We start from the raw sequence: 27,037 nt of genomic DNA, 5'->3' as shown, positions 1-27,037 counted from the left end.
ATGGAGTCGGGGGAGGTTCAAGAATCTCCGTGTGTTGCTTCAGAGAGGAGTGGCAATGGCTGCGGGCCCTCGGTTACCTGGAGGAGCCGATGGAGACGGAGGCCGGCGTGCAAAGCGGCCCGCGGCCACTCCTGGATGATCTGAGGAGCGCCATCAAGGATCTGGTCGCCCACATCAACGTCCCCGGCCATCAGGTCAGAGTCGATACACATTTCTGGACAGATTTGATTCTGATGGGGTTCTGGTTACAAAATAAATGCTCTGTTTCCAGGCACAAGATTTCCGGATCTACACCCAGGAAGTGTTGGAGTTTGGAGACAAGGTGTCCTTCCTTCTTCTGCTCCCTCCTTGCGACGAAGTCTGCACAGCTCCCGGTCAGAATAATCCCTACTCGCCCCGCTCCGGTTTCCTCATGCTGCCCCTGCAGATTTTTGAATTGGGTAAGCGTATAAAAAAAAAAAAAAAATCTGATCCACTGCGATGGACTGGTCTCGTTGATTGTCTCCTCTTCTTCCCTCCAACCGCCCAGTCCACTTTAACGTCTATCACCCCGGTTTCATCGGCCAGTACTGCCGGGTGTCGGCCATGTTGGAGCTGGAGTCGCTCATGTCCCAGCAGGCCCTGAGGGAGGCTTTCTCGGAAGAAGAGCTCGCCGCTGCCAAAAAAAAGCATCAGCAGCTTCAGGAACACGTTCAGGTGCAGGAGATAACCGGAACTCCTTACCTCGAACTCAAGTGGCTAATGTTTGGTTTAATCCGCCAGCAAATGGAGGAGGTGTGGCGTGACGCCAGGTGGATCATGGAGGCCTTACAGTACGCCCGCTACAAACAGCCCGCGGGAGGAGTCTCCATCAGCGGCTTAATCGATTTCTCCAAGGAAGTGATGCCTGAAAAGCCCACCTCCATCTCCTCCCAGCCCGACTTCATGCCCTCCCCCTCGCCTTCACCGGAACCTTGCCGCAAGCACTCAGGTCTGACGTTCGTCTTTCTCGAGTCTCGAGTAAAAAAGTCTAACTTTCTACTCTTCAGACTTTGCAGGCCTGTCGGATGAGGAGGGGTCCTCCGAGGTCTTCCTCACCACAGACAGCGATTACGACTCCAGTCGGGCTCAGAGCCCCCGGGAGCTGGACCTTCTGCCCCCGTCCCCGCTCTCCACCTCGGCGCCCCTGGAGCCCCGCGGCTTCCTCCGCAGCGACGGCAGCGGCTCGGGAGTCAGCAGAGGCGGACAAGGGGGAGGGAACGGAGCCCTGAGGGACTCCACGCCCGACGTCCTGCAGGCCTCGGAGCAGCAGCGAGGCCGGGAGCTGGGGAGGTGCGGAGGGGGAGTCTGCTGCGGGGGCGAGCGGCGGCGGGGGCCGCCGGAACTTTTTGACAGCGACTTCATCCTGCCAAGTCGGCAAATTGAGCTGTTACACATCACGGAGAAGCGGCAGGCTTTCTGCGTGCGCACCAGCAGCCTGGAGTTCCCCTCGGCCACGTCGGCCAATCACCACTCGTACTCCCGACACGCTTCTTCGCCGGCCACCTCGCCGCAGCAACGTTGGCACAGGCCCTCGTCGGTGGACCGCTGTTGTTCGTCCGAACGCGGCTCGCAGCAGCGCCCGCCCGCTCGGACGCTATCGGAGGACAGCGGCACCCAGCAGCTTTCCACCCCCCGCCCGCCGGCCCACCGGAAAGGCTCCCACGCCACACTCAGAGTGTACCCACAGTACCGCACGGGACTTCCCAAGGAGACCAGTGTCAAGGTAATGGATTTATTTGTTTATTTACTTACTTAGTTATTTATCGTTTCTTTATTTGCTAGCTTTGCGTGACTCCTTGCACGTCGGCCGGCGAGATGGTCCAACTGGTGTTGCAAGAGATGAACCTGGTGTCGCGGCAAATGCTAGCCGGCGGCAATCCGGAAGAGGACGCCTACTACGGCCCCGAGCAGTTGAAGCACTTTGGCCTGGTGTTGGTGGTGGACGAGCGAGAAAAGTGGCTGCAGGATGACTTCTGTCCTTTAGAGCTGCAGAACCCCTGGCTGAGGGGTAAGTTGTGCGTGCGCATCAAGGCCTACTCGCCGCTCGCGCTCAAACACGGCCGAGCCACTACCGTGTGATGTTTTGATTTCAAATGATTTTGACTTCCGCTAATTGAACATTTTTGACGACGACACCCTGTAGCGCCAATGTCGGATTTTGGAAGAAAGAAAAAAAAAACTCAAACCAGCAGATTTGCAGTTTCAAAACGACAAGCAATACTTTTTGGGTTTTTTTCCACGAACGACAAAAGCATCTTCCAACAATTGTGCTGAGTGCATCTTTTGAAATGGTGTCATGCCGTGTTAAAAAAAGTGGACCGGTTCAGTGTTTTTGCTGTTTTGATATTTCCCACAATGCAACCTTCCCCACCAAAGGACTTGAAAGGTGCTTTTCTTTTTAGAGAGGCGACAATAAGTTGAAGAAAAAAAAAAAACAACCTTTGTGGCTTTGACATTTTTCACATTCCGTGTTTACAAGCAATTTTTCGGGGCATATTTTCATCCAAAATAGGCTTTTTTTTTTTTTTTTCATGCTCGGCGGTATCGCAAAATTATTGTAGCAGCTGGAGGAGGTTACCATGACGACGCTCACGTGAGGAAAGTGTTTACAAAGTTTACTAAAAGAACAAAGTGTGCTCTTGTGCTTCTACTGTATGTTGGGAAAAAAAAAAGTTTATTTGCTTTTAACGTTGGCTTCTTTTCATGTGTTAGCGCTTAGCTTCTTTTCTTGTTTTAAGTGTCTTTTTTTTTTTTAAATAAGAGCCAATTGCAAAAAAAAAACAACAATGCAAATGGAGCCAGCCGAGCAGGTGTTGAATGTATCGTACGTAAAAGAAAGACGGCGCGCAGCCGAGGAGCGTCCCGTCACGTAAATGTGTTTGCTCGCCTCGTGTTTACAAGGATGAAGGAGACATTACGTCACTTTTTTGCTAAAATCTATTTTTATTGAACAATAAATGAAGATGACAACAATCCCGCTCACTTTCTTGTGGCTTCCTTTTGGGAAACGACACTTGTGATTTCTTGACTGGCAATCAGTCCTTTCTTTGTGCCATCATCACATTGTCTGGCGACCAATCATTTGTCTCTACTCGTCATGCAGCGCCGACCATTCCATTCTTTGTGTGCCATCACATTGACTGGCGACCACTCCGTTGTGTGTCCGAATTTGGCGACCATTCCATTCTTTGTGTGCCATCACATTGACTGGCGACCACTCCGTTGTGTGCCCGAACTCGGTGACCAGTTCATTGTATGTCCACGTGACAGTTGATTTTTGTCAACACGGGACCAGTCCTGGGTGCTGCTCACCTTTCGACCAAGGTCCGCACCTCATCCATGACCTCGATGAGGACACGCGTTTACTGCGAGCGTTTTGGTTCCTCCCGGTGTCGTCGACGACAAGCCGGAGTCGCTCGGCCGGCCAGCTTGCTTTCAGCAGGCTCACATCACGGAGTCGACTTGCTAGCGCCACATGTTTTCTCAGCTCCTGAGCAAATAAAATGTCGCATGCTTCCCTGTCAACAGATCCTGCAGACACTCGTGCATAAAAAACACACGCGCACATGCATCAAGATGCATATGTGTGTAGCATGAGGCAGATTTACACATTTGTCTTGCATCAACGCAAAGACAAACATTGTCTGAAGCAGCTTATCTCACACACACACACACACACACACACACACACACACACACACACACACACTAACACACTGCTCCTTTAAGAGCAACCCTTAGCTGTTTATTGACAGTAACTTAAGAATTGTACTGGAATTCTGACACCTCCTAATTTTAAACCTTCTGACTCCCGAAGGACTCGAGCTAAATATAACCGCCTGGCATATATCGGAGGAGCTATAAAGCAAACTTTCCTGAAAAAAAAAAAGTCAATCGTGTCATTCATGCATGGAGGGAAGCACGCTCAGCTCGGTGACTCATCACAATACAGGGAGTATCAATTGAGGTTTTGGAGTAGTGTACAAATGAAGAATAAAAAGAAAAAGCCCATCTTTGACCCAATATGGGTTATTTTTTTCCCCCCCAACTGTGAGCTTCACGATTTTCCCTAGCACAGATCCGCTAAATGCCGTCGATTTACCAGCGTTGGAATTTGGAGGGCCTAAAGAAGGACGGCTCACCTGTTTGGCTCTCAAATGCGACCCCGCCCCTAAAACTAAGCTCACTCCATCCTGCCTACCGCCGTCTGATTCCAGCCTGGTACTTACTGGCAGATTTGCGAGGCATATTTCTACGTGAGTGATGGCGTGTGTGTATGCAGTGGGTGGGAAAAGTGAAGGCTGCCACTGCTGCGGCATCACTCATTTCTCTAGCCTCCCTCACTCCCTCCCCAGGGCCCATAAACCTTTAAAGCACCTATAAAACACTTGGCGAGGCCTTTTTGAAGTTTTTATGAAGATCTGGCCTCATTGTTCCCAAGAGATGAGCCCCGCTCCGCTGGCGCCTCCGAGCTTTCTGGAAGTGCCAGTGAATTCAAGAAGGGGGATGGGGGGGGTGGGGGGTTCTTGGGTGCGGGTCCCAGGGAAAGAAGGGATGAGAGGTTGGGGGGGGGGGGCACGGTGGAGCCTGCGTTTTTATGTCCCACTGTGCGTCAAGTGAGCAGATGAGCCGCAGATACGACGTCAACAACGGTGACAAGTTTATTTTGTGCCGCCGCGACTCGGCCGCGGTTGGAATCCCCCCCCCACCCCTTCCCCTTTCCTCGCTGGGGTCTTTTAACATTTAAGACGCCCTTAATGAAATGGACGCAGGTTGTAACGAAAGCACATGAGCGGTGGCATGTGTTGCGCCATGTGGGTGTCTGCGTATGCCTTTTGTGTGCGTTCGCAGACGACGGGGCCAGCAGGTTGCGGTGGTTTGTTGTTTGAAGTGGGGCTCTGTTGTTCTCATAGAGCTAACTGAATGGAGCCGGACCCCCCCCCCCCCCCTCCATCTGTCTGATCCAGCGGCACCGACCCTCCCTCCCAAATCCCGGCTCCGACAACCCGACGCACTGGCCCCCTCAAAGGAACAGTTGGCAAACGGGGACGGCCCATTAAACGGGAAAAAAAAAAAAGTGTGTGTGTAGATATCCGTGGACTTGACTTTGACTGCTGTTGGGCATCAGCGCTGTCATGAAGGTGCGTGCAGTCAAAAGTTGTTCTGGAACCCCGGTATTGCATCACAAGGATGAAACCTTGCAGGTCCAGCAAAGATCTCCCGTGTAACTCGATCTGGTTTGTGTTTCATCCTCAACATGTCTGCGTAAATAACGTGACGTCTTTGCATTTCTCATTCTTCTGTTTTCTGTCCAGGCATCATCACGTGTAGCTCCGCCCCTTCAGGTACACGGTAGATTATTTTGCAGCATCGGCTGTTTGGGTTAGGGTCAAAGTTCATTCAAAGACTTTTTTGCTTACCTAACAATGAACGAGTTTGCAGAACAGGAGCAAAACAGAAGAAGGCCACATTCCGCTTTTGGACGGACGCTTTTGAAAACTGCACACAACCCCGAGATGATGTCATGTCTTGTGAAAACATGTTGGGGGGGGGGGCTTGGCGTCAGGGGGGCGGGGATTCCTTTTATTTCTTTCAAGTTTGCAGGGGGAGCCTTGGACCACGGCAGGGTAGACGGTACCAGGGCAAGAAGCTCAACGCCGCAGTGTCACCCCACCCCGGCGAGCAGTCACATTAGGCACGCTCCGCTCCGGCCACGCCATCAAAGGCCTGGCTCACACACACATCGAGGAGAAAAAAAAAAAAAAAAAAAAGTGTGCACGCAAACAGTTGCTTCACAAGTGACTGTAGGAGCCCACAGCCAGCCTGACACAAGTTAAACAAGCATGTTCACACCCGGCCCCAAATAAACGCGTGCCTAAAAATAACAACACATAGCGCCAGTTCAAACACACACACACTCTCCCCCCCCCCCCCCCCCCCCTGACTGTGTTATTGTTTTGAAAATATGATTGCGGTGACGGATGAGATGGGGGAGCCAAGGGGGGGACTCTAGCAAAAGGGGGGGGGGGAGGCGAGTGGCAGGGCCCCCGCCATTGTCCCCGAGCAGTGTGAGGCTGTGTCCATAGCTATAGAAACTGGGGCCACACTGGGAAGGCATGCTTTCATCTCCACCGCAGGCTCACCGCTGGCAATAAGGGGTCAAATAAATCCCCCTGGATGCAGTAAGCGGCGGCAGGGGAGGGGGGGGGGGGTTATACGCTCACACACACGGAGCGTGTTTACCTGGTAGATAGAGAGATTCATCTCCGCCAGTCGTTTTCAGACCCGACAAGAAATTCTGTTGGTTCTTCTCCTCGTCCATCACTCATTATCCAGGGTGAGTATGCGTTTTTATTTTTTGGGTTTTATAAAATGTTCAACTTGTGTGTGTCCCCATACCGCAAGAGGTCCCTCCATGACGTGGAAACAGATGGACACACATACACACAGCATTGAGATGGCCCGGTAAACAAGACAGGTAAACAGCATCTGGAGCCAGCAGGATCACTCATTTCAACACACACGCACACACGGTGTGGTGTTTTTTTTTTTTTTTATGTTATGATCTCCTCAGATCATTGAGAAGGACGCTCGTAAACAGCAGATGCACGCACGGGGGGAAATGATCTGGAAAGGTGCCAGCCGTGCCATTAGAACCTATGGCAGGAGGCAACGGAGAAGGAATGAAGAAGAGGAGAGAGAGAAAGAGAGAGAGAGAAGGTCGGCAGCACCGCCGCATGCCACAGACAGACTGACGATACTTGTACTGGGCTCCACACCAGGAACCTGGCTGTAATTACACCACACACACACACACACACACACACACACACACACACACACACACACACACACACACACACACACACACACACACACACACACACACACACACTGTTACTAGACAGACTGAGGTTTTTCAAGTGTGTCTTTATGTCTTTCAATCTGACCACACGTTTGGACTTCTCAGCATAAATAACATCCTCGTTATCTCAGACGCCAAAATGTATTTTTATTATTTTTGGTTCAGGTTAAAATTGTTTTTTTTTTTTTTTTTTATTTCAGATGTTTTAAGTTGATATGAAGTAAATAAAAATATGAAAACATTGATTGAAATTGTATCCGAGCTACAGTGAGAAATACAAAATGTATTTTGGAGAGAAAATAAATTCTAAGGGTACATTTGTATTTGCAAACGTAGAGAAAGTTCGTACTTGCATATCGTAGACACTTCGGTGGTTCAACGTGAATATTGCCAAAGCCCGTAGGAACATAATGCTCATTTCACATGTGCAAACTGTACATCAGTGTTATGTTGACATGTTTCCGCAGCCAGAACGCAACGGAAAAATCAGAAAAAGCGCATTTAAGGGAAGGCAAAATAAACGATTAGTGAGGCTGTGCTTCGGGTAAATAAATAAAAAAAAAAAACTTGGCTCAGCGCAAGGAATGATTGTGGTTTTGATTAATAAAAAAGGCAAATATTTCATTGCGGGTCTGCGGCCCCGATGGCCGAGCGCCCTTCGGACCGTCCGCGGCCTGACTTTGGATTGATGTTCGCTCATTGGAACGACTGTTATTGAAATGACGAGATGTCAATAGTCATATTCATGCTTTCCCAATTTTCTTTTGTGAATGGTCACGCTTGTTCTCAGAGCTCCCCGGCCAGGCCAAATCCAAGGTTAAATAAGGTCAACAAGGTTATTGGCACAAACCACAATTGTGATTCTGTTTTGCCTTCTCCGTGTCGGCTATCAATAGCTCCTTGTTGATCGACTTCTCTCTCTCGCGCTCAGTCTCGCTTTCTGTCCGGGACTTGTGAAAGTTATTGGAGTGTGAATGCGTTTAACGGCCTCTGTCTGCTGCCCCGTGGATGCTGACTGGTGTCTGAAGCCACATAAGTTCTCTTTTGTGCTGTTTCCAACTCGAGCGATTGATGAGGTCGCATTTGATCAATTGGCCGTTCCCATTCCAAAAAAAAAAAAATCCTTCACTGAGACATAAGCAGCTTATTTGATCATTATTTATTAGTTTGTTTATCTTTTATTTATTCAATTTTTTTGTATTTATTAATATTTTTGAATTTATTTTTTGAACATTTCCTGACTTAGTGCCGTCCAATTTCTCATGCTTTATTCTTCTTCATTCCGCATCTCCCCGACCCCCGGGCAGACGCTGGTGTTTGCCGACGGCTCCGGGGGCTCGCGGCTCCCGATTAGCAAACCAGTACGAGTCAACATCTGCTACATCCCTTAGACAAACTATCTATCGGCGCACACTCGGCCCGTTGTCGGACCGCCGCCCCCGTCCCGTTTGGTTCCCAAGCGTGGAGGCAACCCCCGGGCGGCGGTGCGCGCTCACATGTCGGCGAGACATTTGCCAGAGACGTCCCAGTTCTGCCTGGCACCTTGGCAAGCCGTCGCCGTCTCGGCCTCCTGCGTACTTCGCAGTCGGGAGGGCCAAAGTACAAATACTTTCAGGACGGTCTTTAAAGCGGTTCGAGCGGGCCGCCGGCTTTAAACAGAACCAACTTTCCCTGGCTTTGTTTTTGTTAACCAGTGCCGGTCTACCAAGTTTCTTGGCTCCAGACTCAACAGAACGCACATGCAACATCTGTGGTGGTCAGCGGCGGCACGATGGCTTTGCGGTGGCACGGAATGCCTTGTGGTCGGGTTTCACCTCGCTTGCCTTCATCATTTGCCAGGTTGCATTTTAATGAATTCTACAAGACACTTATTGCATTTTTTTTTTTTATGCTTAGGTTAACTGATCACCTGATGACTTTCACGAGATCTCGGACTGTTTCCGCAAAGGTGAGTCAATGAGAAATCTTTGAAATGTTCTTCCACTCCCCCCTCCTCCCCCCCCCCCTTGTTGCTTTCTATCTCCGTCTTGCCCGCTCGTCCCCTCTCGGCTGTTGTGCCACCGCGGAGACGGCAACAGTGACTCCATTGTGAACGATGGGAATCGGGCAACGGGCCAATGATGTCATCCTGCCATAGGCAAGACCAGCGGGAACGCCCTCCCGCCGTTTCGGAATGCACCATTTTTTTTTTTCCGGAAGGCGGTGATCAATTTAATTCCACCCTCATCACTCCCTGAGGAACATGATGAGTAAAAAGAAAGAACATGGCATAGTTTTTTTTTTTTTTTTTCTTTGGAGATGTGAGTAATGGAATGGCATGAGGTCACTCCAGTTCGTAGTTGCTGGTCGAAATAATAGTAGGAGGAGTAAGATTGTGTTGTTGTTGTTGTTGTTTTTTTGTATTGGCTCACAAAACGTGATTGATTGCGCGTGAAATCTCAAATCCAAAATAAAAAATCGACAAGGCGTCGACGACGCGATTACTGGAAATCGCAACTAGACGTTTTCTCCATCACAACAGCATGGAAACTAAACAAAGCATGCCACGCTTTGGAGACGATTACATCAGGCTGGCGCAAGTCTCTCGCTGACTTGGACAAGAGTTTTAATCGCCCGCTTGTCATCGTAAAAGCCAGAAACACTTTGATGCTGTTTACTGGCCATTTTGCAAAAAAATAAATAACTTAGCTATCTTTTTTTTTTTTTTTAGGGGAGAGACAAAAATGTAGAAAGGGCTTCAAAAGTAGCGTTAACGGAAGACAGATTTTTGACACGCTACCCGAACCATCTGCTTTGGGTTAACGCTCCGAGACCAAAACGGGGGAGAGAGAAAAGAACTGGAGAAGGACTGGAGAACATGACCAGAGCGATATTGACAGGCAACGATATGGAAAGATATTTATTTGTGCATCCAAAATTTGCTTGCATTTGTCAATTGATAGCACCAAAAATCCTCGAAAGTACGGCCCTGATGTGATTTAAAGGCCGCTTGAACTATTTTCCACTTAAATGACTTATCTTCTCAATCCGGCATTGCCTCAAAGGATGACGTTTTTGTTGTTGTTGTTTTTTTTTCGCTCCTTCTTCAAGCTGTCAGTGTCCCTCCCACCCCCCTGTGCCATTCTACCAATCCCCAGTGGGCATAGCCAGCCAGTCTGGCCAGGCCTGCCCCTTGCTGTGCCCCCGTGCTGGATAAGCTCCTGCCTGGACCATGGCTAGAGCCCTTTGTATGGAGCCATAGGGGTGTTAGTGTGTGTTTGTGTATGTGTCATGTGTGTATAGCATTCACAGCCAAAGGGGAGAAGGGGGGTCCTATCTGTGCCTAAGGGTTGCCCCCCCCCCACTCCATCCTCCTCCACTCCGCCCCCTCCAACGCAGCCTCACCATGCGCCCTATTGAGACCTAAGGGAGCGTGAACAATCACTGCAAAACCAAAGAGCTAAGTCCTCTTGTTATACAAGCCCAATTTTCGGCGAACCTAACCCGCCGACCCCCCCCCCCTCCCTTCCCTTGCCTACCGACAGCCCGGCCCCGCTCGCCAGAGGTCGGCGGGCTTCGTTAAAGCGAACCGGGTTCCTTTTATGGTCTTATTTAATTAGCCATTCCACAGTAAACTGCCATTCGGCACCAGCGCCCCCCCCCCACCCTCTTTTCGTCACCTTCTCTCCCGAAGCTCCACAAGTTAGGCCAGATTCCACTGGTTATCCCCAAAAAATGTAAAACCCAATCTGTTGGGTCAAAATAATTAACCCAACCGAGAGGGAAAAGTAACCCAATCTACTCTAAATGTAACGCCACCCAGCGAGTCGGTTAGAAAAACAAGCAAGCATGTTTTTTTTTTTTTTTTTTATGTGTCGTGAAATGACTGTATGCGAGGGTCAATCGCCAGGTGTGCAGAAGAGATGGTGCCCGCTCAAATGAAATATTCAAATCAAATTATTTATTTTTTTTGACAGTTGGAAACGGAAAGAACCCAGTGCTCGGATTCTCCACAGCGCACACCTCTCTCCTCCGCTCACTATGAGTTTTACCGAGGGGAGGGCGAGTGCCGCTGACCCCCATGGGGTGGGCTCGCTCGCTCCGCGGACATCCTAAAGCCCGTGGAGGGAAGACAATGGACACCGACCGTCCTACAGTAACCGGCTCAGCCCGACTGTCCCCGCTGCCCACTGAGACGTCTCCCCTGCCACCTTCATCGTGGATCACATGACCACCGAGACACATCCAGGGAGGGGTGAGCAGGAATTTCCTCTATGAATTAAATATTGCTAAAAACAAAATCATTTATTCTTTAAAGTTACTCCGAATTCAATTTCTATTCCAGCCCTGCCCTAAAAAAATAAAATAAAAATACAAGTTGTGTTGTTTTACAGTGTCATTTAATTGAGTTGCAGCCCCATGTACTGAAAACACCCCATACAGAGCATCCGGCCATTCACACTCTGCTAGATGAACGCCCTCTAGTGACCAACCCTAAATGGGGGGGGGGGGGGGGGGACTCACTAATTGGAGGGGGGGGGGGGGGTTGTCAGACCATCCAAAAATGCAAAAAATGACTATCGTTGCAAAGTGTTTCTTTTATATTCATATTTCCCTCGGATGGCCCGCAATGAGTGCTTAGCATGGGAAAAGTTCCGTTTAGTTATCCCTGGCCATTTATAGCCCTTAATTACGCGCCTATTTTGTGACCCCTAAGTTCAACGGGGCCAATTCCTGTGTAGACCCAAATCCTGATGAACAAAGGTGGAATGCGATGCCCCCTTTCCCCCCCCTCCACCCTTCTTCCTCCTCTCCTTAAACGTTTCCCATCCATTCGGAGCTCAAGCGGCATATAGACAGCGTATTGAAACTATTAGCGTGTGCATCTCGCGACACACTTTGAAAGCCAAGCTCGAATCAATCCCAGGAAAAAAGTGCCGCGCTTCGGTTAGGACCCAGTCGGGTCTAGTGATTGTGGCTGACATTTTCCACGTTGCGAGGGGAGGGCTCGGCGCGGGTGGGGGTGGTCCAAAGGGGGCACTGTCAATCAGTGAGAGTGGCCCGGGGTGGGCAGGCCCCTCTGACACTTTGTAACGTCGGAGGGGGATATTTAACTTGGGACTGAGCACCCGCTCGCTTACAGACACGCTCACCCGCGCACGCTGCGTGCTTCGGCTCAGAAGAAGGGGTGCCAACTCGCTCTCTACCTCTCTCGCTCTCTCTCTCTCTTGCACGCGCTCTCTCTCTCTCTCTCTCTCTCTCTCTCTCTCTCTCTCTCTCTCTCTCTCTCTCTCTCTCTCTCTCTCTCTCTCTCTCTCCTGCATACTCGTGCACTCGCCACTCAAGTGGGGGAGCTTCTGTGGCAGCCACCGGAGCAGAAGGAGAAGCAGGATTTTGCTCGCAGCCTTTCCACATTTTGGGAACTCTCGCCATGCATGAGAAGGAGCTTTGAACGCATTGAAAGGGAACTTGCAACTCTTTTTTTTTTTTTTTTGGGGTGGCTTATTACGTGGAATAATAAGAGTGAGCTGTTTGGAGAAATGGGCTTTTGACGTGAGACTCCGTCACCGGCTGGAATACTACAACTTGTCCTTTTTTTTTTTTTTCCCCCAAGACAAGTGCGCGGAGCGTGTCCCGCGAGGGCACGTCGGTGCGTAAAAACGCAGCCCTCACTGCCGCGCACCTTTTTGGAAGCAGCTGTTTCCATGCAGCTCCGTCATCCAGTGACTGTTTGGCCGCGGCTTGGAGTCGTCCCGGTGGTAACCATGACAACCGAGAGGAGCCCGAAGTGAATCCGGGCGAAGAACATCTTCTCGATCCAAATTTTCTTATTCATTTGAGGCTGACCCGCTCGCCGCCACCGGCAGACCGTCAAGTGGTCTATTTAAAGTGTCGCCCGTGGGTGAACTTGTGAAATATATGAAGCGTCAGGCGGCCCCTCTGAAGTAGGTGTCATTTTGCTGTGCGTGGAAAAAAAAAAAGAAAAAAATACAAAAGTCCCAAGAGGAACCATGGGCAGTTCTCACCCTCCGCTGCTCCTCTACATGCTGCTGTGCGTCCACGTTGGAGTGTGCCAGCACTACCTTCGCCTCCGTCCATCTCCTAGCGACCACCTCCCCGTGCCCGACCTCAAGGAGGACCCCGACCCGGATTACGACCCCCGGGAACAGGACTTGTCCGAGAGGACTCTGAGGAAAAAGTTGGGCAGCCACTTCGACCCCAACTTCATGTCCGTCGCCGCGCCGGCGCTCGGCAACCACTCGGCGCCCGACGTCAAGCTTCAGGGCCCCATGCCCAACGAGATCAAGAAGCTGGAGCTGGGCGAGACCCCCTACGGGAAACGCGTCAAGGTGGGCAAGAAGGCACGCAGGAAATTCCTGCAGTGGCTGTGGACCTACACGCACTGTCCCGTGGTGTACACCTGGAAGGATTTGGGCGTGAGGTTCTGGCCGCGCTACATCAAGGAGGGCAACTGCTTCTCGGAGCGTTCCTGTTCCTTCCCGGAGGGGATGTCTTGCAAACCTGTCAAGTCCATCAACAAGATATTCCTGCGGTGGTACTGCCAAGGCTTCTTAAGACAGAAATACTGCACGTGGATACAGGTGCAGTACCCCATCATCTCCGAGTGCAAGTGTTCGTGCTGATCCCGGACGCGTGCGGAGTGGACTGCTTTCTATTGCACTGTTAACTCTCGACGGAGGTGGGCACCATAGCAAATCTATTTTTTTATATAGCATTTTAAAAGTGAAATACCAAGAGGAATGCAGCTATTTTTTTTTTTTTTTTCGAATTGAACCAGGACCATATTTTATTGTCAGCCCGGAGATGTTTTGGCTGGAAGGGGGCGGGGACAGCAGCACTTCATATGGAAGAGCTTTTTTTTTTTTTTTCGTCCCCCTAAGAGACATTGATGATGCATATGCTACACCTCTCCAAGAGGCGAACTTTCTCCTAATTTTGTTTTCAACTGACTGTTATTTCACTGCAATGCTGCCTAGAAGTTTTTTTTTTGTATAATAATAATATCAATATTAATTAAGTTGTAAAAAAAAAAAAAAGAAAAAAAAATACTGAAGTTGAGGTTAAAGATTATATATAAAGGCGTGAACTCAGCTTTTTTTTTTTCTTTTGGGAATACATAGTATTGTAGAAAACAAATCTGTACGTTTTATTTATTTTAACGATTGTGAGTATAGAACATAAGGACAGAGAATAGCAGAATATACCGGAAAAAAATTATGAGAGATGTCTACTTGAATTATTAAAAAAAAAAAAAAAAAAAAGCCACACACAAAAAAAAAATAAACAACTGAAAACAGCATCCAAGTGTACATGTTATGGTCACGTTTCTAGCAATAAAGTCGATGTTTTCATCATGCATGTGCTTATAGTGTATGTCGGGGGGAGGGAGGGGCGGGAGGGGGGTTCTGCCAGACGCTCCACGGCCACAGTGAGTGCAGAAAGTTTGTGATTTATTACTGCGTGATGCGCATAGCTCAACTACCACAAGTAGAACTGGCATGCATTTGTTTCAACCGGAGGGAGGGGTAGAAGTGAGCAGGGGGGGGTGGATGAATGCCCCCCCCCCCCCCCCCCCCCCCCATGTCCGTGCTGCAGAGGTGTTAACATAATGGCTCAAATATGATGCAGACGTCAAACGGTGTCTGTCTGCAGGCTCTGGACGCCGCACACAAGTTCCACTGAGGTATTTGGAGACCGGCGCCTATTCTAGTCTGACCACCCTGCACGGAGAGGAGAGGAGGGAGGGAGGGGAGAGAAGAGGAGGGCAGGAAAAAAAAAGAAAAAACAAAACCCATGAAACATTGCTCAACTTTTTTTTAATTATTTTTATTACCCTTCAAAACATGAAAGCGATCAAGCCAATAGTGGAATCAAATGAGTCAGTGTGAGTAAGCGGCGCAATGGTGCCTTTAAATAGACGCGTGACTCAGAGAAGCTTCAAGGTACCCTATGCGCCAATTGTGTGCGTAAAATGCGCATTTGCGGGCTCCATTTGACACTTGCCGCCCAGTCATTGTGACAGGGAGCCATTGAAGGGATTTGGGAAGCAGAGGAGGCTGGGACGAGGGACGGCAGCGTGCCAGTTTAAAAAAAAAAAAAAAAGTGAGGAGGGGGGGGGAGCTGCTTTCCTTACTGTCAGCTTCTTTCTTGATGATGTCTCGGGGTTTTTTCGAATGTGCGTCTCTGACTCGACGGCGCCACTCAGCCGCCCCCTCTCGACTGCGCAGAATGAAGCACTTTGGGAAACAGTAACCCTTTCAGCCTCTGCCCGGAGAGTATTTTAGAAGCGTGTGAAAGGCAATACGCCGCCCTGGCTGCAGCCAACTGGAGGTGCGCACCTTTTAGACACAAGAAGACCCCCTTGGCTTGCCTGTCCCTTCACAACCTCGGCACCAATGTGGCCATCTGAGAAGAGCCAGCGAGAATCCGGTGTCGCCTAAGAAACTCAATTCAATTTGGCTACACCTGCATAACCACTTGATCTATTACTGTGGTTGTTGCACATCGGCCAAAATATTAGGTACACTTGCAGAATCTGAACATCTGACAATAGAGGAGGAAAAAAAAAAAAAAAGAAAGCTCCTCCAGTTAAATGTGTTAAATGCTATTTGTCACAGCCGAGGACGTATCCAATCCTCAAATGAGCCACTGTTAAGAGAGCCCTGTCTTCACTCGGTGGAAACATGCCGACGTGGCCTAATTTACTACTTCACACCATTCACTGAAGCTTAAACCCTCATTGGAAAGTAACGACGCAAATGCGTTGTCGAGAGCCCATCGCGATAAACGCTGAAACGTGGTCAGGATGGAATGACGGCCGCTTAGCAGACATTCGGTCTGCTAAGCGTCAAGGCCAAGGGTCACAGCCTACTGTGCCTGCGAATATAAAGTATACTCGTAAAAATGATCCGATACTACACGCCGAGACCACTCCATGACAAATACTTTCTTGAGACTTGCAACTTGGTTTTTGTCCATCTCTTATCTATTGTATGTACTCCTTTTGCATGGTGCCCCCTAGTGGTCAGTCTTACATAACTGAAATTCCTTGTGTTGCAAGCTACATTGAAGCAGTGGAACATAAACAAAATGTTGACTTTTTGATAAAAAGTCAACATTTTCATCACATCATGTAATTATCTTTACACCGTATTGGCGAGTAATCAACTCGATCTGCAAAAAGTGATATCGGTGAATCCCATTTCGAAAAGCACACATGCAAAAAAAAATAAAAATACGCAACAACGCAGACAGACGGAGACGAGGCTGCAAGGCTGTAACTAAGGCCCAAACCCCGTGGTGGTAAAAGGCAGTGAGTCAGCAGAGTTGAGGTTATTGATGATGACAGGGTATTAGATGGAGCACTGAAGGGGGTTGGGGGGTTGGGGGGGGGGGGGCTCACACACTACACACACACCACATGAGTTAGCGGTCTGACGGAATGTTGGGTATCATCTGCTGTGTATGTGTCAAATATTAGTGAGCACTTACGAGAGTCAGTAAAGCAAGCACAGAGGCCTAATTTCATCATGGACAAAAGTATTGGGACGCATTTGGTGGTTTTCTTACAAAGCCTGTTAAACTCTTCCTGGTGAGCGTCCAAGTATCAAAACAGAGATTGGTCGGTTCTTTTGTGAGTCTTCTAAAAAGGCTCCTCTTTGTCTTTCTTCCAGTTCTTTGATGCTGAGCCAGGATCAGGAGCCCAGCGTGATCTCAGCACATCCATCACATCCACGACTTGACCTGGACTTCAGTCTCAGTGGGCACGAGGATTCGTGACATGCCATGACATCAACACGGAGGCATGACATCAACACGCGCCGCACAACAGGTGACCGCGGTGGAAATAACAAGCGATGGAAATCCAACCCCCCCCCCCAACCCCCCACGGTCGAGCAAGGCTTTGGACAATGAAGCAGGCGGGCAGGAAATGCGCGCGATGCCGCAAAGAGCCGTGAGTACGTTCGACACTCTGTCTTGGTTTCCCTGACTCTGGTTGACACTTAGTTTAGGAGATCATTTATTACATGTGGCAAAGTGTGGCAGCTCACTGGAGCGTGCAACAAATTCTTTAGTGGCTGAAGAGCACAATGCAGCCAATTTAGGGCACTTCCGCAAGCCAACATTGCTGACAATAATAATAATAATATACATCACATATTGGGAAAATATCAATCTCACTGGAAAAAAAATATATCAACAATTAAAAAAAAATATAATAAAATATTATTAGTCATCAAATATCTAATATTATTTTATATCAAATAAATATGGCAAAAAGCCATAGGCGCAAAACATGGCATAAAAAAACTACATGCTTAGTTCTGTTGCCGTGGCGACGCAACAAGGGGCTCAAATTCCCATCAATGGCCGTGTTTTGTCACTGTCAGCATTTTCCTTTAAGATCATGTGTCAGAAGTAAATACTAATGTGTTACATTAAAATGTGTTTCTTCAACTGCAGTGGTGTCACATTGCAAAAAATAATAATAATAATAATAATCGGCATTAAACTCACAGTCTTGTTCACATAAACACTTCAATCATAATAATTTGCTTCTTGGTCCTCATAAGGATGTTGTCTTTAATTTTCTTAATTGGCCACTCCACTTCAACATCCTCGCTTCAATATACATACTGGAATTGGACCATCCATTTTCAATATCCATCTTCCCGACGGCACCTCCCCCCCCCCCTCACAGTTTGTCCAGTGGCTGTCTCCGAGTTACCCCTCTGTGCGTCTAGATGGCATGCTGAGAATGTTTACTTTCGCCACAGTGTGTATTTACAGAGCCTAATAGTTTTTAGGCCGCAATGGCGCCTCGCTTCGTAACATGTGTACGACTTCTGCGACTTCAACATACATCGGCACAACAAATCAAGCTTGTGCTATTTTGGAGACTCTTTTAATGATGCCAAGTTGTGAGAGTGTCAAAATGTGCCATTACAGATTGGAAATAATGGTCCCGGTGGCTCCGTAAATACAGCAAAGGTCAAAGGGCGAGAGTGGAAGTGCACTCAGGGCTGGCAGTGAATGGATACATGATTCCTTTAAAGGTGACAAAAGGAACCCTGACATTTGTCATTGTGACATTCCTTGTCAGTGGTGATTATATGGGGCGGAGAGTGCAGAACGGGAAACCCATAAAAAAAGACACATCTCATCCCGTCAGTACGTTACATCGAAAAAAAAAATCAATAAATCAGCTGTGGAGTCCAGCTATTGTTTTTTTTTTTATTCATTTTAAACATTTAAAACCCTAATATACTGTAGTCCAACTCATTTATATTTGGTGTACTACCACTGTTTTTAAAATCAATGTCATTGTTTTATGTATCAAAAATACTAGTGGTATCGGTACTTAATATTGGTCCGGTAAAAAGTAGTATCGAAGAACCTCCTTATTTCGACTATTTCGAAGTGCTACAAAACACGCCGAAGCATGCTAACGTCGCCCTTTAGCAGGCTCATTGTCAGCCCAGGGACGAAGCCTCGGGGTTACGGACGCGCAAGCTGCAGAGAATGCTCGGTGATGGCGTACCAAAAACAGAGCAACCCGGGGGGGGACAATGGGACCCAGGAAATTCCTGACATAACCCCAACACACGGGAGAGGAAGTTGCAAAAAGGGGGGGATTTATTGGTGTCAACTCCCCCCTGGCTTCCACGGGAGAAGTGGGTACCTCTTTTGTCCCCTCCGGCATTGGAGATGGACTGAATCGAGGCGCCTCGCACTCCTCGCAACACCTAATCGTTCTCGGAAAGAAGAACCGCCAATTAGGGAATGCGCAGAGCTGGCTTGCGAGGTTTTTAGGGCATGTTCAAGTGTTTGTTGCAAAGCCCTGAATGGGAAAGGGGGGAGCGGAAAAAATTGGGGTTCCAGTTGACCCTCATGGGAAAATCAACGGAATGTTTCGAGACGAAGCATAAAAGTAAAGCATAAAAAAAAAGCTGATTTTGCAAAAAGCACTCATTAAGCTTATTCTTAAGTGACATGGGAGGAGTGGTTTTGTGTTGCATTCTAATTAGCAGCTTATGCAAACGATATTGAAGGGAATGAGGCGGAAATGATGAAAGATTACCACTCGCTATGACAAAGAAAAGCTTTTCCCCGCAAGATACTCGAGACTTGGCAGAAAACACAAGGCCGCTCTCGAAGCTGTCCGAAAATTGACTCCAAATCAAATGCTAGCAATTATTTGCCTCTGATTGAGAATCTCATGACAAGAAGCCTCTTCAGAAGACTAAATCCCAATTCCAATAGGTGTTTAGTGCTAAATAAAGTCTCCATAAATCAGCCATTTATTTTTCTTGCAGTTCATATTTGCACTCATTGAATGGAGCCAACTTGGCAAACTAAAACCACACTGACATCTAGTGGCAAATAATAAATATATAAATAGAAATAAATCTATATATGTATAATAGAAATGAATATATAATATGAATAAATACAGATAAAATACAAATAAATGATTGTATGATTAAATAATAATGAAATAATATTAAAAGAAATCCTCAATGGTGCCACTATTACAATACCAGATTTGTAGCAAAAATATCTGCAGAAGAAAAACACCCACGCATGCCCAAAACACTTCCAATGTGCTCCGGCCCAACTTTAAATGTGGTGACATCACACTCATACATTTAATTATGCAAATGTCATGAAGTGTTTTGTTCAAAGCAATTTGATGGCAAGATGCGGTGATGTCACAGAGCAATAAAGCCGCCGCTGGTATTAGCACATCCTTGCTGGGCTTCCCCGCCCCCGAGCACCTGCCATGACTGATGCCCAAAGTTTGTCTTTATGGGAAGCGACAGCGTGGACTTTTTGTCTTAATCCTAAAGCGTGCAAGCCGTTGGCTCCACATCAGCATGACAAAGACTAAAATGCCGCAGAAGCTGCAAAAGAAGCCTCTATGTTATCACCGAACGGCTTATTGAACTGCAGTTTTTCACGCCGTTTCCCCAAATTGAAGGTGAGTAGATCCCAATATGTTGAATTGCAAACACGCCTAGAATGACGGATTGCACGGTGATGTCATTGTCTGGGATGTGCTGGCTTCGGGGAGGCAGGACCAACATTTCTTTACGTTCTGTTTTATTCTTTAGAAATCCTTTGTTAATTGTTACTATGAAAAAAACAATATCCATTGTGAAAAGAAATGGCATAAAAGTGCAAAAACATTTTACCGTATTTTTCAAACCAAAAATGGAATTTTTTTTTTGCTGATGACAGCTTTTTAGTCAGGCGCTCCTTACGTTGAATTTAAGTTGAATAAAGTTTTGAGTCATTTGCTGCACTGGTTTGTTTGCCTTAATGTGCAGGAGGAAAAAATTCTATCCACTAAACAGTTGAATTTTACCGTATTTTTCAACCCAAAAATGTAAAAAAAAAAAAAAAAATGTTTTGCTGAGTCAGCTTTTTAGTCAGGCGCCCCTCATGTTGAATTTAAGGTTTTGAGTCATTTGCTGCAACGCTTTGTTTGCCTTAATGTGCAGGAAAAAAAAAATTCGATCCACTAACCAGTTGAATTTGTTTTCTGATGTTATTTTAGACAAAATGGAAGGACAAGGGGACGGCCGGCACAATGGTCCAAATTGTAAGTATTTGACGTTTGATTTCGCCACTTGCGTCCGTTCGGGTGGAAGCCATTTCGGTTTGATTCTATGCTGATGTTAGTATCATCGCGTCAACTGTGTTGCAGGCTACCGAATTCCGCTGCCCATTGGAAACGGAGCACGCAATATGGAAACCCTCGGCTTGAGGGTTTTCATTTTAAATCAGGAGATCATCTTTTCCATCCACGCCATGATCAGGCCGCCCGATAACGACTTTAACGACGGCAACACGGAAGACAACGACGAGGAGGAAAACATCGAGGATAACGACGACGACGAGGAACGTATCGAAGACGGCGAAAACATCGAGGACATCGATCAGGAGGAGAATATCGAGGAACACGAGCAGGAGAATATCGAAGACGAGGAGGAAGAGGAGACGGAGGAGAGCGACGGCGATGCCGACGTGGAAGACAACGACGGCGACATGGAGGACAACGGCCACGGGGTGCATCCGGAATATCACGCCGACAACCACATCAACGACATGCACCTCAACGACGAGAACGCCGTGCTCCTCTTCCGGATCCGCGTCAGGCCGCTGCAACACGGCGACGTGTTTGACGACATTTTCCTCGAGTTGCGTTTGGTCAACAACGACGACTTTGACGAGATCGACAACAACGAAGAACACAACGGCGACGCCAACGAGGAGAACATCGACGACGAGCAGAATATCGACGAGGACGACGACGGCTTCGAGAACGTCCACGATATCGACGACGAAGACGACGAGCGGAGTAACGACGACGGTTTCGACGACTGCGACAACGACTGCAATAACGACGAAGGCTTCGAAGACCTCGAACACGACAACGAAAACATCGAAAGCTGCGCTATCGTTGCCAACGTCGTCAACGAAGAGAGGAACGTTTCCAGTCCCGTCGTCTACCCGGAGTTGGACAATCCTCTACCGGGACCGTCCAAGGAACGATCCGTCGAGGACGACGACGACCAAACCAGTGGGGGCAAACAATTCCAGTGGTGGGATGATACCAACTCGGACAGTCTTTCGGACAACCTCCACGAAGAAGAGGACTACTTCCAATCTTGCACAAACAAGCAACAGTCATGCGACGATTTGGATTCGCAAGACGACAGAAAGGGAAAGAAAACGCGTAAGAAAAACTTTCTATCCAAATCGGAAGATGAGGACTTCCGTTCGAGTGACCCGGACGAGGAACTCCCACCCGAGTCGTCGAGGAAGAGGCCGCGAGGAGACGTAGGACTTTTATCCGAAGCGGGAAGAAACCAGAAACGTTTTCGACACGGCAACGTCTCTGACAGCGACGCCTCTGACGCCGATTTAGACGACGGTCGACAAAATTCTCGGCCCGCGTCGTCGGCCTCAAACCGGTCGAGAGACAAACGTGAGCAAGAAACGAGAGACAGTGAGAAATAATTCACGGTAGGGATGATCGTCTCGAAAGCCATCGTGGGAATTGTTCATTTGAAGGCGCCTCGAGGAAGTTGAGGCAAAAAAAAAAAAATGAAGTGCACTGCCCGAGGGCAACCAGCAGAGGCGCCGTTGAGCCGGTCGTTCCAGAGGAACAGCGTAACGTCAGCTGGGCTACGTTTACGCTAAATTTTTAAAAAAAATGTCATTCCGGCCGATTAATCGAATAACCGAATAGGTAATTGATTATACATGTCTTGAACATGCATATTTTGATGATGAAATGCACTGGTGGAAGATTATGATTTATATCTAAATCCCGATTTTCCTGATCTAAGGAAATTGTCTGAGATGGAAATTTTCTTTTATTTCTTTTATGGTATGTGCAGTGAGAGCGACATCATCCACATCCGTAAACGGTCACGTGTTGATGACATAACTTGCTTTGTTCAAAGCATTTGGACGAAGGGTAACAAAGATGTGACGATGACACAGAGCATTAAAGCCTCCAATTGTTTTACTACATGCAGTGAGTGCCATGTTTTATTTTCCTTTTAACTGAAAGGTCAAGCATGTTATCTTTGCTTTTCTGTTTTCTTTTCTTTTTGTTTTTTTTATTCCAAAACTTCACCTCCAAATTTTTTTTAGTCACCTGAATGTTTCTCCTTGCATATGAACTACAATTTTTCAAATCAGGTACTCGGATAAGGTATGTTTTCACAAATTTGATGTCATGGGGCAGGGCTTGTTGATATCAAATCTTCATTTGGGTCATTTTGTCTTCAATAATTGCAACGATTTTTATTGATATATATATATATTTTTTTCCAAATTTAAAACATACAATTATAATATACATTAAATAACAGACTTATGATCTACTCAAGTCAACAATCAAGTTTATTGATTTTCTTTTTAGACAAAATGGAAGGACAAGGGGATGGATGGCACAATGGACCGAGTAGTAAGTTTGATTTCACCTCGATTTGGGTCAAATTAATGTTTCCATTTTAACAGCAGCATCATCTATGTCTCAATGAATTTCAGGTTACCATATTCCGTTGCTTATAGGAAATCGCCCACCCAACGATGACCCCGACATGGAATACATTGTCATACTCGATTTTATCGTGAATCAGGAGATCGTCTTCGTGAACGAGGGCGAGCCGTGGCCGGTCAATGACGTCGACATGAACGTCAGCGAAAACGATGAGAACATTGACATTATCATTGACGACGACAATCAGTTGGAGGCGGCCGTCGGGGCCGAGGTGGAGATCGGAGTCACTCGAAGCGCAGAAGACAACCCTCAGCTCGGATCGTCCAGGATCGTCTCTAAGGACGACGGGGCGGACGGCGACGGGGAGGAAGCCAGCGGCAGCTTCCGCTGGTGGGACGAGTTTGACGGCAACAGTTCTGACGGCAGCGCCGAGCAGGACGTCAATGAGGTGGAAACGCCTCGGGTGCTCCAAACGCAGGCCAACGTCTACCTGATGAGCCTCAGCGGCCATCTGGCGGCGCACGGCTCGGGCATCATCGTCTTGGCCGAGGGGGGGAGGGTCTCCAAGGAAGGAGATGCTTTCTGGGAGCAAGGCCTGGAGGAGGACCCGCTGAGGAAAGAGGAAGGAAATAGCGGCGTGATGAACTGATTCTGAGACTAGAATAAAATTCATCATGGTGATGGATGGTCATAGTGACATGTGCAGTGCATGTTTTTTTTTTTTTTTTGTACACCACCCCAAAAAATAAAATGCAAATTTTTGGCTGATTGCCAAAAAGCAAAACTAAGTGGGATTAGAGTGCCTCATTGTATATCACAAGTTTGGTTTTCTATACTTTGTCTTTGGCTATTTTGACTGGCCGCATTGAAAGCGACATCACAACCGATAGATGTATCATTGTGATGATGACATCACAATGATGTAATGGCGTACCGTGTCATCAAGCGCTTTGGTCCAAGCACGTCAATTCGTAGACGTGTTGCCATGACACAAAGTCACAACTGCGGCGGAGCAGTTTTCTTCTGACCACTTTAACATTTGAAGTGTTTGTCTTTACTCGGAACCGACAATGAGACGCTCTCTGGACTGTTTGGTGTTGCTTGTTTAGTTCGGGTCAGTATGATCAAGACTCAAATATTGCGGAAACCAAACTGCTACTTTTTTTCGCCAATTTCCTGAACACAGCTGCCATTTTTTTGTATCTATGACTTTAGTGACCTTGAATTTTCATCGAACTGACTTTCAGGCAAAATGGATGGACAAGGCGATGGATGGCACAATGGTCCAAATAGTAAGTTCTTTTATTTTTCATGTCATATGAAGTATCATGCTAATTGCTAACGTTAATATTGCAGGTATCCGTTTGCCACTACCAAGAGGTCTGCGTCCACCAAACGACGAACCTAACATGGAATTCATCGCCATCTTGGATTTTATTGTCAATCAAGAGATCATCTTTGTAAACGAGCCCGAGCAATGGGATCTGGAAAACAATCATCAGAATAATAATCCGATTCATATCAATCATGGGAATATGGAGGACAATCAAGCACGTGACGCTGAGGTTCACATGGAAGTCAATCAGCGGATGGAAGCGGTCGAACGCTCGTCCGAGCAATCGAGGGGCCATTCTACAAACGAGGACGACGACGATGATGAAATTAGAAGCGTGGAGAATCATAAGAGAGCGTCCACCTCGGATAGCGACACTGATTTGGACGAAGCCAACAGAGAACCCCGACCGGGAACGTCCTGGCAGAGATCCGAAGATGACGACGGAGATGAAAACGGAACGAGGCGCAACAGGCATTTCCCGTGGTGGCACGAGTTCCATCAGAAAAGTTCCGACAGTAGCCCAGACTTTGATTTTTACGAAGTAAATCCTCTCCTTTGTGAATCGAACCAAAGCTTGGATTCCCAAGATGAAAATAGAGATACGGAATCAAAACCTTCGAGGGAATTTGCCGCCAAAGCTGCGTGCGCTGAAAGCGGCAGCAACAGCGATCCGGCCGGAGAAGTTTCTGATGCTGAGGAGAGGTTGAAAGACTTTAACGAACAAGAGATCCAGCACGAGTCGGTGCTCCTTCCGTTCAGGAGGACTTCGGAAACTGAAAGAGAAAGCGGCATGTGTTGCCAATGGTGTCACGGATATGACAATAACGTCTCCGACCAAGACGATCCTGAAGAAAACACTCCGGCCGGTGACTTAGATGTCGAAGAGTCAACCTTAGAACTCTTCAATGGCTTTTCTGAAATGCCCGAATATGACTCTGAACATTCACACGGTATCAGAACTAGTTGTATCGCTGAGACAGAAGGCGGGTCTTCCGACGAAAACCCGCAACCTGGACCATCGAGCCGGATCTCGGGAAACGAGGCCGGGAGCCACTTGGAGATGATAAGCGAGAAGCGTTGGTGGCACGAATTTTGCGATAACAGCTCGGACAGCGGCACAGATTGGGAAGACACGGAGGAAGTCTCTCTGCCGGGAACGTCGAGGAAGCGTTGCGGCGATGACGACCGAGAGCAAGCCGAAAGTAGAATCAGCAAACGTTTCCGCTTCGGGGATGATGGCAATTCCGAAGGAGATGAGTCTGAAGAAGAACGGAATGAATCGAACAAAGATTTGAATTCCCCTGATAGCAAAGGGAAGAAACGATTGAGGTGGCAGAATGACTTAAGACACAAATGTAGTTCATCTCGCTGCGTCAAATATGTTCCTGAAGAATTTCCCGCTGAGGCACAAGATCAACCATTCGTGGAGATGTTGCCGCAAGTCGAACAAAGCTACGTCGAAAGTTCCGACAGCACCGACTCCAACGCTTTGGAAGCTCTGCCTCTAAAACTAAGTCTACGGGACAACCTGGCCCTACTAAGTTTAAGCAGCCATGTTTCTCAAAGTAAACACAAAAGTGTCAAGTTCCAAGAAGAAACAACTTGCCAAATATCTGAGCAAGAGCTTGAAGATCACCCGCCGCCGCCAATTCAATCTCACGAGACCTTGACGGAGAACGGACGATCGGATTTTGACCTAACGGACGAGAAACGATAAATCGAACTCGGGCAGCGAAACAAATCTTTGATGCAATACGTTTTGGTGGCCGACTAACGAAGAGATATTTGTCGCTTTGGCGGCCATCTTGATCAAAACGGGACAATTTTTGTCATCCTGTTATTGTGATCTGAAATAGATCTGACAATTTCCAGATTTTGTCTTTTGTCATTTGTGTGCACCTGCACGAGCGTGACATCGTGGTTACATCATGGCAATGATGTCATCTTGTGTGATGACATGAAGTGCTTTTTTACTTCACGTTCTATGACACAGACTCAAGCGTGGTTCTGGAAAACGAAGCGCCGATTTCACATTGAGACCGCGACGACATTTCCATCAGCATGATACCAACTAAAGTCTGCAAAGAAAATCTTTCTGGTCAACAACTGGTATTTTACAGACCAGTTACCCGAAGTTAAGGTAAGTCGGTGGTGACACGAAAGATGATCCAGAGGATTTTATTGAATGTATTTATGGTTTTTCTTAGGATTCCTTTGGACGAGATGGAAGGACGGGGAGATGGACGGTGCTCTGGTACTTGAGATTTGTTTTGCCGTTTAGGTAAAACTGATAAAGTTTGGACTGCTTAGTGACCGTGGCAATAACACACCTTGAACATGTTGCAGGCTATCGAATTCCACTGGACTTGGGAATCGGGGAACCCAATTTAAGATTTCGCCGATTTTGCATTTCCTTGCACAGCGAAGAAATTTCCTTCATCATCGAGGCGGCGCCGAGGCAACCCCCGAACGACAACAACGAAGAGGAGGCCAATCTCGAGGATATCGACGACGAGGTTAATAACGAAGGCGAGGAGGACGTCGTCGTCGGCGAGGAGAGCGACAGCGAGAACGATATCGGCGACGCTCAAAACGAAGACAGCGACATCGATCTGATTCTGGAAGATAACGACGAACTTTACCGTTTTGTCAATACGCGGGACCAATACGCGTGGATCCGCTTCATTTGGCAAGTGTGGCCATTTTCGTGCGGTAATATCTTTGAAGAAATCGTCTTTGAATTCCACGGCTTACGGGAGGAAGATTTGACCATTCGCGATTACGATGTCACCCA

At 47.6% G+C, this 27,037-nt stretch overlaps 4 protein-coding genes across 5 annotated transcripts in view; all 4 read left to right on the top strand.

Moving 5' to 3' along the window:
• The window catches only part of ankfn1b (ankyrin repeat and fibronectin type III domain containing 1b), a 48,113-nt gene extending 45,134 nt beyond the window's left edge, over positions 1 to 2,979 (top strand). Inside the window, exons 19-24 of the mRNA XM_085904595.1 lie at positions 44 to 194; positions 272 to 440; positions 530 to 696; positions 763 to 970; positions 1,029 to 1,744; positions 1,804 to 2,979. Coding sequence (XP_085760721.1) covers positions 44 to 194; positions 272 to 440; positions 530 to 696; positions 763 to 970; positions 1,029 to 1,744; positions 1,804 to 2,100 — 1,708 coding nt within the window. The 3' untranslated portion in view covers positions 2,101 to 2,979. The remainder of the gene's footprint in view (positions 1 to 43; positions 195 to 271; positions 441 to 529; positions 697 to 762; positions 971 to 1,028; positions 1,745 to 1,803) is intronic.
• Positions 2,980 to 12,224: 9,245 nt separating this feature from the next.
• On the top strand, positions 12,225 to 14,179 carry nog2 (noggin 2). Its single transcript, XM_085903985.1, has one exon. It carries the CDS (start codon positions 12,877 to 12,879, stop codon positions 13,507 to 13,509), a length of 633 nt encoding a protein of 210 aa, XP_085760111.1. The 5' UTR covers positions 12,225 to 12,876; the 3' UTR covers positions 13,510 to 14,179.
• A 5,502-nt stretch (positions 14,180 to 19,681) lies between these two features.
• LOC147039311 (uncharacterized) lies at positions 19,682 to 23,115 on the top strand. The gene is made up of 5 exons (XM_085904008.1): positions 19,682 to 19,868; positions 20,448 to 20,492; positions 20,598 to 22,616; positions 22,827 to 22,871; positions 22,979 to 23,115. Exons 2-3 carry the CDS (start codon positions 20,453 to 20,455, stop codon positions 21,911 to 21,913), a joined length of 1,356 nt encoding a protein of 451 aa, XP_085760134.1. The 5' UTR covers positions 19,682 to 19,868; positions 20,448 to 20,452; the 3' UTR covers positions 21,914 to 22,616; positions 22,827 to 22,871; positions 22,979 to 23,115.
• Positions 23,116 to 23,922: 807 nt separating this feature from the next.
• Positions 23,923 to 26,733, top strand: LOC147039310 (uncharacterized). Of its 2 annotated transcripts, XM_085904075.1 has the most exons (5): positions 23,926 to 24,021; positions 24,123 to 24,199; positions 24,264 to 26,383; positions 26,451 to 26,524; positions 26,590 to 26,733. In XM_085904075.1, exons 2-3 carry the CDS (start codon positions 24,160 to 24,162, stop codon positions 25,958 to 25,960), a joined length of 1,737 nt encoding a protein of 578 aa, XP_085760201.1. In that variant the 5' UTR covers positions 23,926 to 24,021; positions 24,123 to 24,159; the 3' UTR covers positions 25,961 to 26,383; positions 26,451 to 26,524; positions 26,590 to 26,733. The 2 variants fall into 2 exon arrangements, with proteins under 2 accessions (XP_085760200.1, XP_085760201.1); XM_085904074.1 differs by having other exon boundaries at positions 23,923 to 24,199.
• Positions 26,734 to 27,037: the final 304 nt, after the last annotated feature.

This window comes from Syngnathus leptorhynchus, chromosome 22 (assembly GCF_054491065.1).
Source record: "Syngnathus leptorhynchus isolate UIUO chromosome 22, UIUO_Slep, whole genome shotgun sequence".
In the NCBI taxonomy this organism is placed as follows: domain Eukaryota; kingdom Metazoa; phylum Chordata; class Actinopteri; order Syngnathiformes; family Syngnathidae; genus Syngnathus; species Syngnathus leptorhynchus.
Note: the sequence above shows the minus strand (reverse complement) of the source record. Positions and strands in the feature narration are given on the sequence as shown.

Coding starts and splice junctions, on each gene's coding strand:
- nog2 (XM_085903985.1), top strand. CDS start 12,877: ATGGGCAGTTCTCACCCTCCGCTGCTCCTCTACATGCTGCTGTGCGTC.
- LOC147039311 (XM_085904008.1), top strand. CDS start 20,453: ATGGAAGGACAAGGGGACGGCCGGCACAATGGTCCAAATT. Junction 20,493..20,597: donor CCGGCACAATGGTCCAAATT/GTAAGTATTTGA, acceptor ACTGTGTTGCAG/GCTACCGAATTCCGCTGCCC.
- LOC147039310 (XM_085904074.1), top strand. CDS start 24,160: ATGGATGGACAAGGCGATGGATGGCACAATGGTCCAAATA. Junction 24,200..24,263: donor ATGGCACAATGGTCCAAATA/GTAAGTTCTTTT, acceptor TTAATATTGCAG/GTATCCGTTTGCCACTACCA.